Source organism: Oncorhynchus nerka, linkage group LG3 (assembly GCF_034236695.1).
Source record: "Oncorhynchus nerka isolate Pitt River linkage group LG3, Oner_Uvic_2.0, whole genome shotgun sequence".
NCBI classification, from domain to species: Eukaryota; Metazoa; Chordata; class Actinopteri; order Salmoniformes; family Salmonidae; genus Oncorhynchus; species Oncorhynchus nerka.
Window position 1 is genome coordinate 16,431,202 of NC_088398.1, and position 13,920 is coordinate 16,445,121.

General features: G+C 40.0%; 2 protein-coding genes and 1 long non-coding RNA gene across 5 annotated transcripts in view; 2 read left to right on the forward strand and 1 right to left on the reverse strand.

Moving 5' to 3' along the window:
- Nucleotides 1-28: 28 nt before the first annotated feature.
- Nucleotides 29-5,239, reverse strand: LOC115102765 (C-C chemokine receptor type 5-like). Its single transcript, XM_029623044.2, has 2 exons — nt 5,049-5,239; nt 29-3,204 (listed from the first exon to the last, which is right to left on the reverse strand). The coding sequence occupies exon 2, from the start codon at nt 3,194-3,196 to the stop codon at nt 2,135-2,137; it is 1,062 nt and encodes a 353-aa protein (XP_029478904.1). The 5' UTR covers nt 3,197-3,204; nt 5,049-5,239; the 3' UTR covers nt 29-2,134.
- On the forward strand, nt 4,511-7,861 carry LOC135564311 (uncharacterized). The gene is made up of 2 exons (XR_010460906.1): nt 4,511-4,799; nt 7,090-7,861. It is a non-coding gene; the product is annotated as an uncharacterized LOC135564311 (long non-coding RNA).
- Nucleotides 7,862-8,098: 237 nt separating this feature from the next.
- Nucleotides 8,099-13,920, forward strand: part of LOC115102771 (protein cordon-bleu-like) — a 68,618-nt gene continuing 62,796 nt past the window's right edge. The window contains exons 1-2 of one of the 3 annotated variants that reach the window (XM_029623056.2): nt 8,099-8,556; nt 8,921-9,074. In XM_029623056.2, coding sequence (XP_029478916.2) covers nt 9,022-9,074 — 53 coding nt within the window. In that variant the 5' untranslated portion in view covers nt 8,099-8,556; nt 8,921-9,021. The remainder of the gene's footprint in view (nt 8,557-8,920; nt 9,075-13,920) is intronic. The other 2 variants (XM_029623063.2, XM_029623071.2) reach the window with 2 other exon arrangements.

Sequence of the window (13,920 nt, forward strand, 5' to 3'; positions counted from 1 at the left end):
TCAACATCAAGTAAAAGGTACAGCGGGGAAATGTCACCAAACCAGACTTTATTGATATTTTCTAAATGCCCGTTACATACAGAATACCGTATACCATTAACAAACTGTCAAAAGTGTGGTTTGAAATAAAAAAGAAACATGTTATTGTTGAAAAAAATGAAGACAAGGTAATCACAAATCCTATACAGTCATGTATACGGTATATAGTACGTAACATAACATTGGTTTCATGCCACATACTATTGTGTTGTCTATTTACAAACCAGCAGTCTCAGCTTTTTTATTTGTGTATATTTTTTAAACAGACAGCTGTGTAGTGACACTTTTTAGTTCCCTCCCCCCAAAAAACGCAGCGTAGCTTTGTGGTTACCTTGTTAAAAAGCAGATACCCCAGTCAGGTTTTTGTCACATTCTTAGATGAAAAAACCCTGTAATATACAAATATAACTAACTATACGTACAGTGCATTTGGAAAGTATTCAGACCCCTTGACTTTTTCCAAATTTTGTTACATTACAGACTTATTCTAAAATTGATTCAATAGTTTTTCCCCCTCATCAATCTACACACAATACCCAAGAATGACAAAGCAAAAACTGATTTTTATTGCAACAAAATACTAAAAGAAATGAAATATCACATTTACATAAGTATTCAGACCCTTTACTCAGTACTTTGTTGAAGAACCTTTGGCAGCGATTACAGCCTAGAGTCTTCTTGGGTATGACGCTATAAGCTTGGCACACCTGTATTTGGGGAGTTTTTCTCATTCTTCTCTGAAGATCCTCTCAAACTCTGTCAGGTTGGATGTGGAGCGTTGCTGCATAGCTATTTTCAGGTCTATCCAGAGATGTTCACTCGGGTTCAAGTCCGGGTTCTGGCTGGGCCACTGATGGACATTCAGAGACTTGTCCTGAAGCCACGCCTGCATTTTCTTGACTGTGTACTTGGGGTTGTTGTCCTGTTGGAAGGTGAACCTTTGCCCCAGTCTGAGGTCCTGAGCGCTCTGGAGCAGGTTCTCATCAAGGATCTCTCTGTACTCCGTTCATCTTTCCCTTGATCCTGACCAGTCTCCCAGTCTCTGCCACTGAAAAACATCCCCACAGCATGATGCCGCCACTACCATGTTTCACTGTAGGAATGGTGCCAGGTTTCCTCCAGACGTGACGCTTGGCATTCAGGTCAAATAATTCAATCTTGGATTCATCAGACCAGAGAATGTTGCTTCTCATGGTCTGAGAGTCTGTCATGTGCCTTTTACTGAGGAGTGGCTTCTGTCTGGCCACTCTACCATAAAGGCCTGATTGGCAGAGTGCTGTAGAGATGGTTGTCCTTCTGGAAGGTTCTTCCATCTCCACATAGGAACTCTGGAGCTCTGTCAGAGTGACAATCAGATTCTTGGTCACCTCTCTGACCAAGGCCGTTCTCCCTCGATTGCTCAGTTTGGCCAGGCGGCCAGCTCTAGGAAGAGTCTTGGTGGTTCCAAAGTTCTTCTATTTAAGAATGATGGAGCCACTGTTTTCTTGGGGAACCTTCAATGTTGCAGAACTGTTTTGGTACCCTTCCCCAGATCTGTACCTTGGCACAATCCTGTCCGACCTCATGGCTTGGTTTTTGCTCTGACATGCACTGTCAACTGTGGGACCTTATATAGACAGGTGTGTGCCTTTCCAAATCATGTCGTATCAATTGAATTTACCACAGGGGGACTCCAACCAAGATGTAGAAACATCTCAAGGATGATCAACGGAAACAGGATGCACCTGAGCTCAATTTCGAGCAAAAGGTCTGACTACTTATGTAAATAAGGAAAGGAAAGGGGTCTGAATACTTTCTGAATGCACTGTACATACTGTCAATTTTTTTTACTTTTTTCACACTTCACACAATACCACATGAGGACTCAACTAACACTCTTTAAAGGTATCTATCAACAAAGTAATTAGAGCATGTAAAGATACAAAAGAGCAACTGATAACTACTGTATCTACTGTAAGCATAGATTCACAGCTAGGGTGGCCACACTTTCAAAGAAATCCTCCTTACATTTGTTTGTAGTTTTTCCTTACATCTTTTACTGTCTTTTACCTTCTCAAAGTTTGTATATTTGAATTGTGCTTGTATACAAGTCAATCTACATCAATCTTGTAGATGTTATTTCAGAAGACCTGGAATAGACTGAGCTTTTTCGTTCAGACAACTCACTAATATTAGGCCTGGCGAAGCACATTGGCATCCATTTTCTTAGTAACTTCAGGACGAGACTCATGAATTTCTGCCCTACAAAGGCATAGATGATCGGATTCAAACAACAGTGTGTGAACGCTATCACCTCTGTCCACTGCATTGCCAGGTCTATGTTCGTGTGAGTTGTACAGTCCCCAAAATAGCTTTGTTCCTCCAGATAACGCAGGAGAATGACCACATTGTATGGGGTCCAAAAGCAGAAAAAGACCACTACTATGATGATTATCAGTTTGATGGCTTTGTGCTTTTTGGTGGTTTTGATATTGACTAACATCGGAACGATTCTGCAATAGCAGATCACCATGACGGAGAGAGGGAGAAGTAGACCCAAGACATTCATCTCTAAATAAGAAACCTGACGCCACATGCTACCGTCTGGATACTCTGGTTTACATGTTGTAAGCCCAGACTCATTATTTACTTTTGTGAAGATGATTGTAGGCAGAGAGGCACAGAGACTGAGAGCCCACATGAGCAGAGACAGAGTGACCCATACTCTGACAGATCTGAGCCTGGCCATTTTGTGAGAGTGGACTATGACCACATAGCGATCCACTGTCAAGATCACCATGAAGAAGATGCTGCCATAAAACCCCAGCATGTACAGTCCGGTTACCAGTCGGCACATAAAGTCCCCCAGGAGCCACTCGGCTGCGGTGGCATAGTGGGACCAGAAAGGCAGGGAGATGACGAAGAAAAGGTCAGACAGTGCCAGATTGAGGAGACAGAGGTCTGTCATGCTTCTGGTCCTCCTAAACTTCACCAGGACATAGACCACCAGGCCGTTACCGATGACGCCCACGATGAAGACCAGGCTGTAGAATGTAGGCAGAAACACCCGTCCAAACTCCTTCACATTGGCAGTGTTGCATGGCTGGCCCTCTGATGTATTTAACCCTTCTCCATCATCGTAGTAGGCAGAATAGTTATAATCTGTTGTTGGCTCCATATCCTTGTCTGTAGAAAGACAGAAATAGTATTGTTATTAGTCAAGGTGGTGTGCTTTCATTCAAAATCAACCTGAATTGTCATAGTGGCAATCTGCAGTTGCAAATAAATCTGCAAACAATCTGCAAAAAATAAAAAAGGAGCCACCCTGTCACTGTTTGGTTAAACAGCTGAGGGATGGGGCTGGACAAATGGAACCTACTAATTATAATAATCATTTTGGGGGAGGTGCTTATATTAGTCCTGTTACACACTTGTGGGAATTTACTTGTTCATCTTTGTAATGGAAATGTGTTTCTTGCATATGAAGTTGGGGTGGCAGGTAGCCTAGTGGTTAGAGCGTTGGACTAGTAACAGGAAGGTTGCAAGATCAAATTCCTGAGCTGACAAGGAAAACATCTGTTATTCTACCCCTGAACAAGGCAGTTAACCCACTGTTCCTAGTCCATCATTGAAAATTAGAAGTTGTTCTTAACTGACTTGCCTAGTTAAATAAAGGTTAAAAAAAATAATCCTGACACACACAGGGAGTGGGGTCACGGCCAGGGTTCAACATTGTCCAGGGCCCCTGGAGCAATTGGGGTTAAGTGCCTTGCGCAAGGGCACTGTAATAGATTCTTAACCTTGTTGGCTCCATATTCATATACATACTGTAGCTATGGATGCAAGGACCATCCATGAGATCAATATTATAGTTTAAGCTATACTGTGTTTGTTTACAATTACATTGTTTACAAACAATGGAGTGAAACAATCTTATATTTTAGATTTCTATTGGTGTACAACAGCTTATATGAATGATAAATTATACTCTTTACTAATCAATGGTTATATATATCATTAATTTAAATGCAAAAACAATCACAAATTCCCCCTTTAAATTGTTCCTTTTATATATTATCGCTGTACTGAATATTCATCAAAACAAACAAAACAAACACAAGTGTCATGCCCATAGGCAGCACAGGGGCACATGCCCTCTTCGTTCCCTCAGATTTGTCCTGTTTTATAAAAAATGCAAGCAATTTTTTTGTTAATTTTGTTTGTTTGTTTCTCTGTAATACTACTAGCCACCTAGCAATTTTATGAAGTTGGGTTTAGCTAGTCCGGATAGGTTCCCAACCTCATAACTAGCTACCAAGAAGCCATTTCTACCTATCAATCAGGTTAGAGTAGCTTGTCTAACTATCTTAGCTGGCATGTCTTCTGGCAAGGTTGGTAGATTACTAAATGTACTGAATAAGACTCACATTAATTTACAGATTTTACCCAGATTTGAGCAGAGAAGCATATTTAGTTTGTTATACAGGCTGATTATACAGATTATGGGGCTGCTCTGACACCTTCAGGTGCTTATAGGTGTTCACTGCACAGTCAAATAAATCTAGAAAGTCATAGCCAGGGCTCTCCAACCCTGTTCCTGGAGAGCTACTGTAGGAGAGCTACTGTAGGAGAGCTACTGTTGGTTTTCACTCCAATCCTAATCCAGGGCACCTGATTCTAATAATTAGCCGGTGGATAAACTGAATTAGGTTAGTTACAACTAGGGTTGTATTGAAAACCTAAAGGAGGGTAGCTCTCCAGGAACAGAGTTGGAGAGTCCTGTAAGTAGTCTATAATTCATATTATATATATTAACAAAAGTGTATTTAAATTGGGGCACAAATTGAGTACGGTAATCCAACGGCTATCTTTTTTTAAACTCTATTCATCACCAAGTAATTATGTCATTTTTGTTCATTTTTTAATGCTTAAAATGTCACAAGCATAAATAATTGTTGTGTTACCTCTTAGAAATAGGTATAGATTTTATATCTTCAATAGGTTTCTAGATGTTGACAAAAAGTACTCACCAGGTATAATTAATGATCAATTAGCTCTTTGGTGTTTCTTCTCTGAGTCTCTTGAAGATGAATGTATTGTCCTGATGTACAATAGCCTATATTACTGCTGCTGCATTCCTCCACCTCCCTTAGAAGGAGGTACTGTGAAAGTATTATAGTGAAGTTGGGTTTGTTTCATGCTGGTAATTTTAGACTCTGAGGTTTGGTTGTACACTCTTAGAAAAAAAGGTGCTATCTAGAACCGAAAGGGTTCTTTGGCTGTCCCCATTGGAGAACCCTTTTTGATTCCAGGTGGAACCCTTTTTGTTCCAGGTAGAACCTTTTTATGTTCCATGTAGAAAACTTTCCATATAGGGTTATACATGGAATTCAAAAGAGTTCTACCTGGAACCAAAAAGAGTTCCACCTGGAACCAAAAAAACATTATCCTATGTGGACTGCCAAAACACTTTTGGAACTCTTTTTTTCTAGGAGTGTAGTCTTTTGAACGTCAAAGTCAACACATGTCCTGATATGATCACAAGCAAACATTATCTGTTTGTCAGAGAGTAGAGCATGCACTTGTGGGACAAATCTACAGTACTAAATCCATGTGTATATAGAGTGTGTATGTATAGTGCATATGTTATCGTGTGTGTGTATGCATGTGTCTGTGCCAATGTTTGTGTTGCTTCACAGTCCCCGCTGTTCCATAAGTTGTTTTTTTAATCAGTTTTTTAAAATCAAATTTTCCTGCTTGCGTCAGTTACTTGATGTGGAATAGAGTTCCATGTAGTAATGGCTCTATGTAGTACTGTGTGCCTCCCATAGTCTGTTCTGGACTTGGGGACTGTGAAGAGACCGCTTGTGGCATGTCTTGTGGGGTATGCATGGGTGTCCGAGCTGTGTGCCAGTAGTTTAGACAGACAGCTCGGTGCATTCAACATGTCAATACCTCTCATAAATAAAAGTAGTGATGAAGTCAATCGCTCCTCCACTTTCAGCCAGGAGAGATTGACATGCATATTATTACTATTAGTTCTCTGTGTACACATCCCAGCCGTGCTGCCCTGTTCTGAGTCAATTGCAATTTTCCTAAGTCCTTTTTTGTGGTACCTGACCACACGACTGAACAGTAGTCAAGGGGAGACAAAACTTGTACCTGTAGGATCTGCCTTGTTGATAGTGTTGTTAAGAAGGGGGAGCATCACTTTATTATAGACAGACTTCTCCCCCATCTTAGCTACTACTGCATCAATATGTTTTGACCATGACAGTTTACAATCCAGGGTTACTCCAAGCAGTTTAGTCATCTCAACTTGCTCAATTTCCACATGATTTATTACAAGATTTAATTGAGGTTTAGGGTTTAGTGTGTGTTTTGTTCCAAATACAATGCTTTTTGAAACTAACTGCAGCTTTTTGTTGAGTGTTGCAGTCACGTCGAATCACACTATTATCTGATTTGAAGTCACACAGTGACCTCCTGTGGGCAGAGTTTGTGACAACTTCATCACTATTCATTAATAACCGTGTGATAATTACACCATACATGTTGTTAAGTGAACATGATTTCGTGCAATCCTCAAACAGATCGATCCATAAAATCATTCCATCATCTTTGTGCAAAGTATCTAACACTAGAATTTTTTTTTTTTTTTTTTTACCTTTATTTTACTAGGCAAGTCAGTTAAGAACAAATTCTTATTTTCAATGACGGCCTAGGAACAGTGGGTTAACTGCCTGTTCAAGGGCAGAACGACAGATTTTGTACCTTGTCAGCTCGGGGATTTGAACTTGCAACCTTTCAGTTACTAGTCCAACCACTAGGCTACCCTGCCGCCCCAGAATGACATTATTATAGTTAGAAATATATTTTCAGTTTCTGTTAATTTGAGTTTTTTTATTTGAACAGTGAAATATCAATGTTCTCTAGATATTATTTTAAATGTAACCATTGCAACCATTGCAGAAATATTGCAAAGAAGAAGTATTTTGTTGACACAGCTTCCACAACGGGATATGACGTCAAGCATTTCATTAACTGTAAAACCACTCATGTCATCTACAGATTGGAATGTCCACAGTGCAAGGTGTTCTACATTGGCCGGACAAAGAGACGCCTTCAAGGCCGCTTAGCGGAACACAAGTACGCCATATGGGTAGGCAATGAAGACTACCCCATGGCAAGGCACTACAAGTCCTTATACCATGCCAACCCTGCCTCCCTACAAGCTATGGGTATTGATTCATGTCCCGGCCTCAATTAGAAAAGGGGACCGTCTTAAACAGTTAAACCAAAAGGAAAGTTTTGTGATTTACAAACCACAGGCCACTAAATACCCTGGTTTAAATGAAGATATGGATTTCTCACCCTTCCTGAAGGGTCGTGATAGGACCATTTGCTGTCATCTAGTGGACATTTTGCTCAATTGCCCTCAGCTATGTTTAGACTGCTGTTGTTCATGTTTGCTGTGTTCTAGTGTACTATGGCATATATTGCCTCCTTATTCTTGACACTTCTCCCAGTCATATTTAAGGTTAGAACTACCTTTCTAGGCGTTCTGATAGTTCTAGCTTGGAGTTGAATTTTTTGATAACATAGCTACAGTATTTCACTTTTTAATGTGCATAGTATTGCTTACTAGGTGTGTCCAATCAATTTTGTGACCACTCCCTCTTCAAATTAGGGCTAATTGAAAAAGCTGTTCAAAAGAGGTCATTGTATTTTTTTTTTTGTACTCCCTGACCATGACCAGGCCATGCAGCCGAAACGCGTCGGATTTTTAAAAACCTTGTTTCTATTGAACATGCCATACAAATAAAGGAATTGTAATTAATTATATGAAGAGTGCTTTGGTCCTCCTTTCTTTTTGGTTCTCTAGGTATTCTTGAATGATCAGCAATTTGTGTAATGTACAGTAAAGTGGGCTGTTTGTGGTGCGTAAAGAAAGGGGCGGGGTTTAAGTGAATAAGTTATTGCAAGGGATGCTGGGATCCAGGGTTTGAATTCAAATAGTTGGATTTTCAGTATGATGAAACAGAGTTTTATGGTATTGGCAACTATGAGTTCTTCATTATCGATGCGTTCGCTTAACTCAATAGAAATAACCTTTTAATTAATATGCCTACCATGCCCAAATAGTGCTACTTTACAGCCTGCCTACGAAATGGACTCATTCTTTCCACAGTACTACATTAAATTATTCCCAATTTACACCTTTATAGTAGCATAGTTTTATTAAATTGATGTATAAACAGCGATCAAAACGTGAATGTGTTTTAAGTTAAATGTGGCTCTCAATAAAAAATAAATAAATGAAAACTGTCGCGTTGTGTGCGTCCCAGTCCTACCGCTCGCTCGCCTTCTGGAGCTGGCAGTGAATTCCCAATGAGCATGATTGACGTTAGAGTGCTGACGAAGGCGGGTTTGGACTAGAACAGGGACAACAGGCATATACACGGATTATTCCAAAATCGCTTTGCAATTACCTGCTATGAGAATATGAAAATGAATTGAAACAATGTTTGAGTCGACGTAAGTACAATATTCTACCTATCACATCCTGAAAGATTATGTGGTTACTTTGTGTCTCTGCGCTGCGACTTTTTGTTGTGTAGACAACTGTTACTATGTTGCAGGACTTTAGTCTGTCAAATTTCAGCAGTCACTTTTGTATGGGCCTGTAAATCCTATTTTGCAATTGATGTGAAACTAATGTGTAATTCTTATTTTTAAATGGCCTACTGACATTTTGTTTACTGTATTGTCGCCTAGAAGTAATCAAACAATTCTCAAATATTGTTTCATTAGAAAAATTGCACCCATATTTTGTTTGAATTATAAAATAACACTTTTTTGTTTTATCGGTTATTTGGATATCAATGGGCTTACATATCAGTAGAGCTTTGGTGTCCTTGATGACAGGACAAAAGGAAAATATTGAGGATAGCCAAGCATTTACCATTGAACTGGGATATTAGCAAAAACAGTCAGTGCCACATGCAGAAGATGGACTTTGGAGAAGTCAACACAGCCACAAAACCTCCAATAGGGTAAGTGAGGAATTTGAGGTTTCTAATAACTGTTGTTTGTCTTTCCCATTCCAAATATGTATGTGAATAAGTATTGTGTTTGAATAACTGTTTAAACAATCAAATTATCATAATATTGAGGAATGGTGATGGAGACCAACTTGGTCATAAGGTCACTTGACACAAGAGAAACATGGAGAAAGCCTATTTTCCACCTAGCAGGCCTTTAAGTTGCATGCAGCTAATTTGTGATTGGACGGTCAGTCTTTTTTCACCTTTATTGAACTAGGCAAGTCATTTAAGAACACTCTTATTTTCAATGACAGCCTAGGAAAAGTCGGTTAACTGCCTTGTTCAGGGGAAGAACAACAGATTTATACCTTGTCAGCTCAGGGATTTGATCTTGCAGTTGCAACCTTTCGGTTACTAGTCCAGGGCTCTAACCACTAGGCTACCTGCTGCCCCCGTTTTACATTCTTACTGTAGCTCTGTCAAATATATACTGAACAAAAATATAAATGCAACATGCAATGAAACATGGGTTCAACACTTTGCATGTTGCATTTATATTCTTGTTCAGTGTGTATACATACATACATACATACATACATACATACATACATACACTAACGTTCAAAGGTTTGGGGGCACTTAGAAATGTCCTTGTTTTCCATTAAATGAGTTGCAAAACGAATAGGATATAGTCAAGATGTTGACAAGGTTATAAATAATGATTTTTAATTGAAATAATGATTGTCCTTCAAACTTTGCTTTTGTCAAAGAATCCTCCATTTGCAGCAATTACAGCCTTGCCGACCTTTGACATTCCAGTTGTCAATTTGTTGAGGTAATCTGAAGAGATTTCACCCATTCTTCATGAAGCACCTCTCACAAGTTGGATTGGCTTGATGGGCACTTCTTAAGTACCATACGGTCAAGCTGCTCCCACAACAGCTCAATAGGGTTGAGATCCGGTGACTGTGCTGGCGACTCCATTATAGACAGAATACCAGCTGACTGCTTCTTCCCTAAATAGTTATTGCATAGATTGGAGCTGTGCTTTGGCTCATTGTTCTGTTGTAGGAGGAAATTGGCTCCAATTAAGCGCCGTCCACAGGGTATGGCATGGCAAAATGGAGTGATAGTCTTCCTTCTTTAAGATCCCTTTTACCCTGTACAAATCTCCCACTGTACTATCACCAAAGCACCCCCAGACCATCACATTGCCTCCACCATGCTTGACAGATTGTGTCAAGCACTCCTTTTCATTTTTTCTGCGTCTCACGAATGTTCTTCTTTGTGATCCGAGAACTTCAAACTTAGATTTGTCTGTCCATAACACTTCTTACCAATCTTCCTCTGTCTAGTGTCTGTTCTTTTGCCCATCTTAATCTTTTCTTTTTATTGGACAGTCTGAGATATGGCTTTTTCGTTGCCATTCTGCCTAGAATGCCAGCATCCCGGAGTCGCCTCTTCACTGTTGACGTTGAGACTGGTGTTTTGCACTAGACACTCTAATGTACTTGTCCTCTTGCTCATCTGTGCACCGGGGCCTCCCACTCCTCTTTCTATTCTGGTTAGAGACAGTTTGAGCTGTTCTGTGAAGGGATTAGCACACCGCGTTCTACAAGATCTTCAGTTTCTTGTCAATTTCTCAAATGGAATAGCCTTTATTTCTCAGAACAGTTTCAGAAGAAAGTTCTTTGTTTCTGGCCATTTTGTGCCTGCAATCAAACCGCAAATGCTGATGCTCCAGATACTCAAATGTCACATCTGCTCCTGCAACGCCCTCTATTGCTTATCCTGTCTCCTTGACCTGCCACCACTCCTCCAGTACTCTCTGTGTGTGTGTGTGTGTGTGTGTGGGAGACCGGTGTGCTGGAGTCAGAGCAGATCCCCACCAGCTGCAACCTGTTCCATAATCAAGACCTCTACATATACTCAGCCCTGCCACTTCCACGCTGCCAGATTGTAATCTCTGCTCCTTCTGCCCGCGCTGACTCTGGTCCCTGTCTCCAGTCCCACGTCTTGTCATTCTGCTACTCTGTTCTTGATTCCCCACTCTACTACTACCTTGGATTCCCTCTGGACCTGCTTACCCTGTCTCAAACCCTCTCGATCCAGCCTCAGCCTCCGCACCTGTTTTCCAGCACCTGTTTTCCAGCAACCTGCCGGAGCTTCCCCTGACCTGCACTCCACCCCCCCGTGTTTCAATAAATACCTTGGTTACGTCATCCAGTCTCCTCATCTGAGTCTGCTCTTGGGTTCCCCTGTTCCACAACTAGTCTAAAGAAGGCCAGTGTTATTGCTTCTTTAATCAGAACAACAGTTTTCAGCTGTGGTAACATAATTGCAAAAGGGTTTTCTAATGATCAATTAGCCTTTTTAAAATAACAAACTTGGATTAGCTAACACAACGTGCCATTGGAACACAGGAGTGATGGTTGCTGATAATGGGACTCTGTACACCTATGTAGATATTCCATAAGAAATCTGTCATTTTCAGCTACAATAGTCATTTACAATGTCCACACTGTATTTCTGATCAATTTGATGTTATTTTAATGGACAAAAATGTGTTTTTCTTTCAAAAACATGGACATTTCTAAGTGACCCCAAACTTTTGAATGTGTGTATATGTGTATAAGTGTATAAAAAATACACTTCATGAATTGTTGTAAGCATAAAACTATTTTTCTCTTCTCTCTTTAGTTGAGGTAGTTGTCAGCAGACAGACACATCAAAAGCCATAGCATACAGTACTGTATGTATTGACTGGCAGAGAATTCCAGTTGAATTCTATAGAAAATACATGTATGACCACTGATTGGAAAACAACTGTGGGCCAGTTCATAACAGAAGCAGTGGCTTTTGTGCAGTGGCTGTTACTGAATTTGAACTGTCTCTGTAGTTCTTTTGTGACCTTTGTTGTTGTTGACTCCACATGCTGCAGCTCCTTTCCATTTGGTGAAGGCAACACAAAACATAATCTCTAAAACTGCTGTGTTGCACTTTCAATCTATCCTAATCTACACAATTACATCATACAGTGTAATGCAAATCTTCTTACAGATGTAAATCGGACACTTCAGTACTGGGATTGTTGTATAGTTATTATTCTATATCTTTCTGTGCAGAAACACGTTCTATCCTTCAGACGTCATAATGTGGTAGAATCTATTTACTGGTGTTGTTGTGGGAGGCTGAAGTCCACAACCCTTATTACCTGCAAGTAAACCAAATCCTTTGTATGTTGCACCCATGGTCCTGCATCTCCTCCACCCCGCTGAAGGCTTTTATATAATCACCTCCTATGACATGTTGCAGAAAGCACATGATGAATAGTGGTTATTTAAAGACAGCAGTTGCTGAACATTCCTCTCTGCTCTGCCTGTCCCTCTGGAGACCAATGGTGCCATTTCCTTGGTTGTTCCCATTGACTGAACATTTTTCAAATCTCTTTTTCAAGTGATCACTGGCCAAGAAAAGCAGTAGTTGGGTTGTTCCATCGATTTAGGTGCCTTTTGAGTAGTGTAACTTGGCAAAAACATGTATATATTTTTTGACAACATTTCTTTTCTGTCGTGAAGAGCACGTTTTTTTTTAAATAAAGTTGAACGTTTTCCCAACTTAGGGATAGGCATCCCGTCAACGGGATAGTTGTAAATCATGCAGTGACGTGTGTCACGAGCGCAGATTTGAGAGAAAAAACAAATGTCGGTACATATGTCTTATATCGGCTGAAAGCTTCAATTATTGTTAACCTCTTCAGTCGACCCTCTACTTTTTTGAACATTCTGTTAAAAATCGCGCAACATTTCAGCGCCCTGCTACTCATGCCAGGAATATAGTATATGCATTTGCTTAGTCTGTGTGGATAGAAAACACTCAGACGTTTAAAAAACTGGTTAAATCACTGCTGTGGCTTTACCAGAACGGCATTTACATCGAAAAGCACAGGAAAAACTGATCACTGAAAATGGGGAAAATATATCCATGCGCTACTTGAACCCATTGATAAACGTGAACCACAATTAATTGACTGAGGTTGCAGTACCTACAGCTTCCACAGGGTGTCTAGAGTCTTGTCATTTCCCTTCGAGTTTTTTCTTGGTCAAACACATACAGGACACCGTATCTAATCCGGTCTAGGACCGGATATTTTCGTTGAGTTTCTAGCCGGACATTTTTCCAGACGGACAGCTAATGATCTTTACATCGCCTCCTGATGAATTTTATCGCTTATTAACGTTTACTAATACCTAAAGTTGCATTACAAACGTATTTCGAAGTGTTTTGTGAAAGTTTATCGTCGACTTTTTGAATTTTAAAAAATGACGTTACGTTTTGAAACGATGTTTTTTTCGTTTATCACACAGTCTACATATAACGATATCTAGGCTTTATATGGACCGATTTAATCGAAATAAAGACCCAAATAGTGTTTATGGGACATCTAGGAGTGCCAACAAAGAAGATGGTGAAAGGTAATGAATGTTTTCTATTTTATTGTGCGGTTTGTGTAACGCCGAAATGCTAATTATTTTGTTTACGTCCCCTGTGGGTCTTTTGGGGTGTTGCATGCTATCAGATAATAGCTTCTCATGCTTTCGCCGAAAAGCATTTTAAAAATCTGACTTGTTGCCTGGATTCACAACGAGTGTAGCTTTAATTCGATATCCTGCATGTGTATTTTAATGAACTTTTGAGTTTTAACTAATACTATTAGCATTTAGCGTAGCGCATTTGCATTTCCAGAGCTCTAGTTGGGACGCAAGCTTCCCGAGTAGAAGCAACAGGTTAATATAACTACGCTGTCCAATTTACAGTAGCTATTACTGCGAAAAAAAATACCATGCTATTGTTT

Bases quoted from the DNA above. Each gene is read 5' to 3' on its own strand.
- LOC115102765 (XM_029623044.2), bottom strand. From the start codon at position 3,196: ATGGAGCCAACAACAGATTATAACTATTCTGCCTACTACGATGATGGA.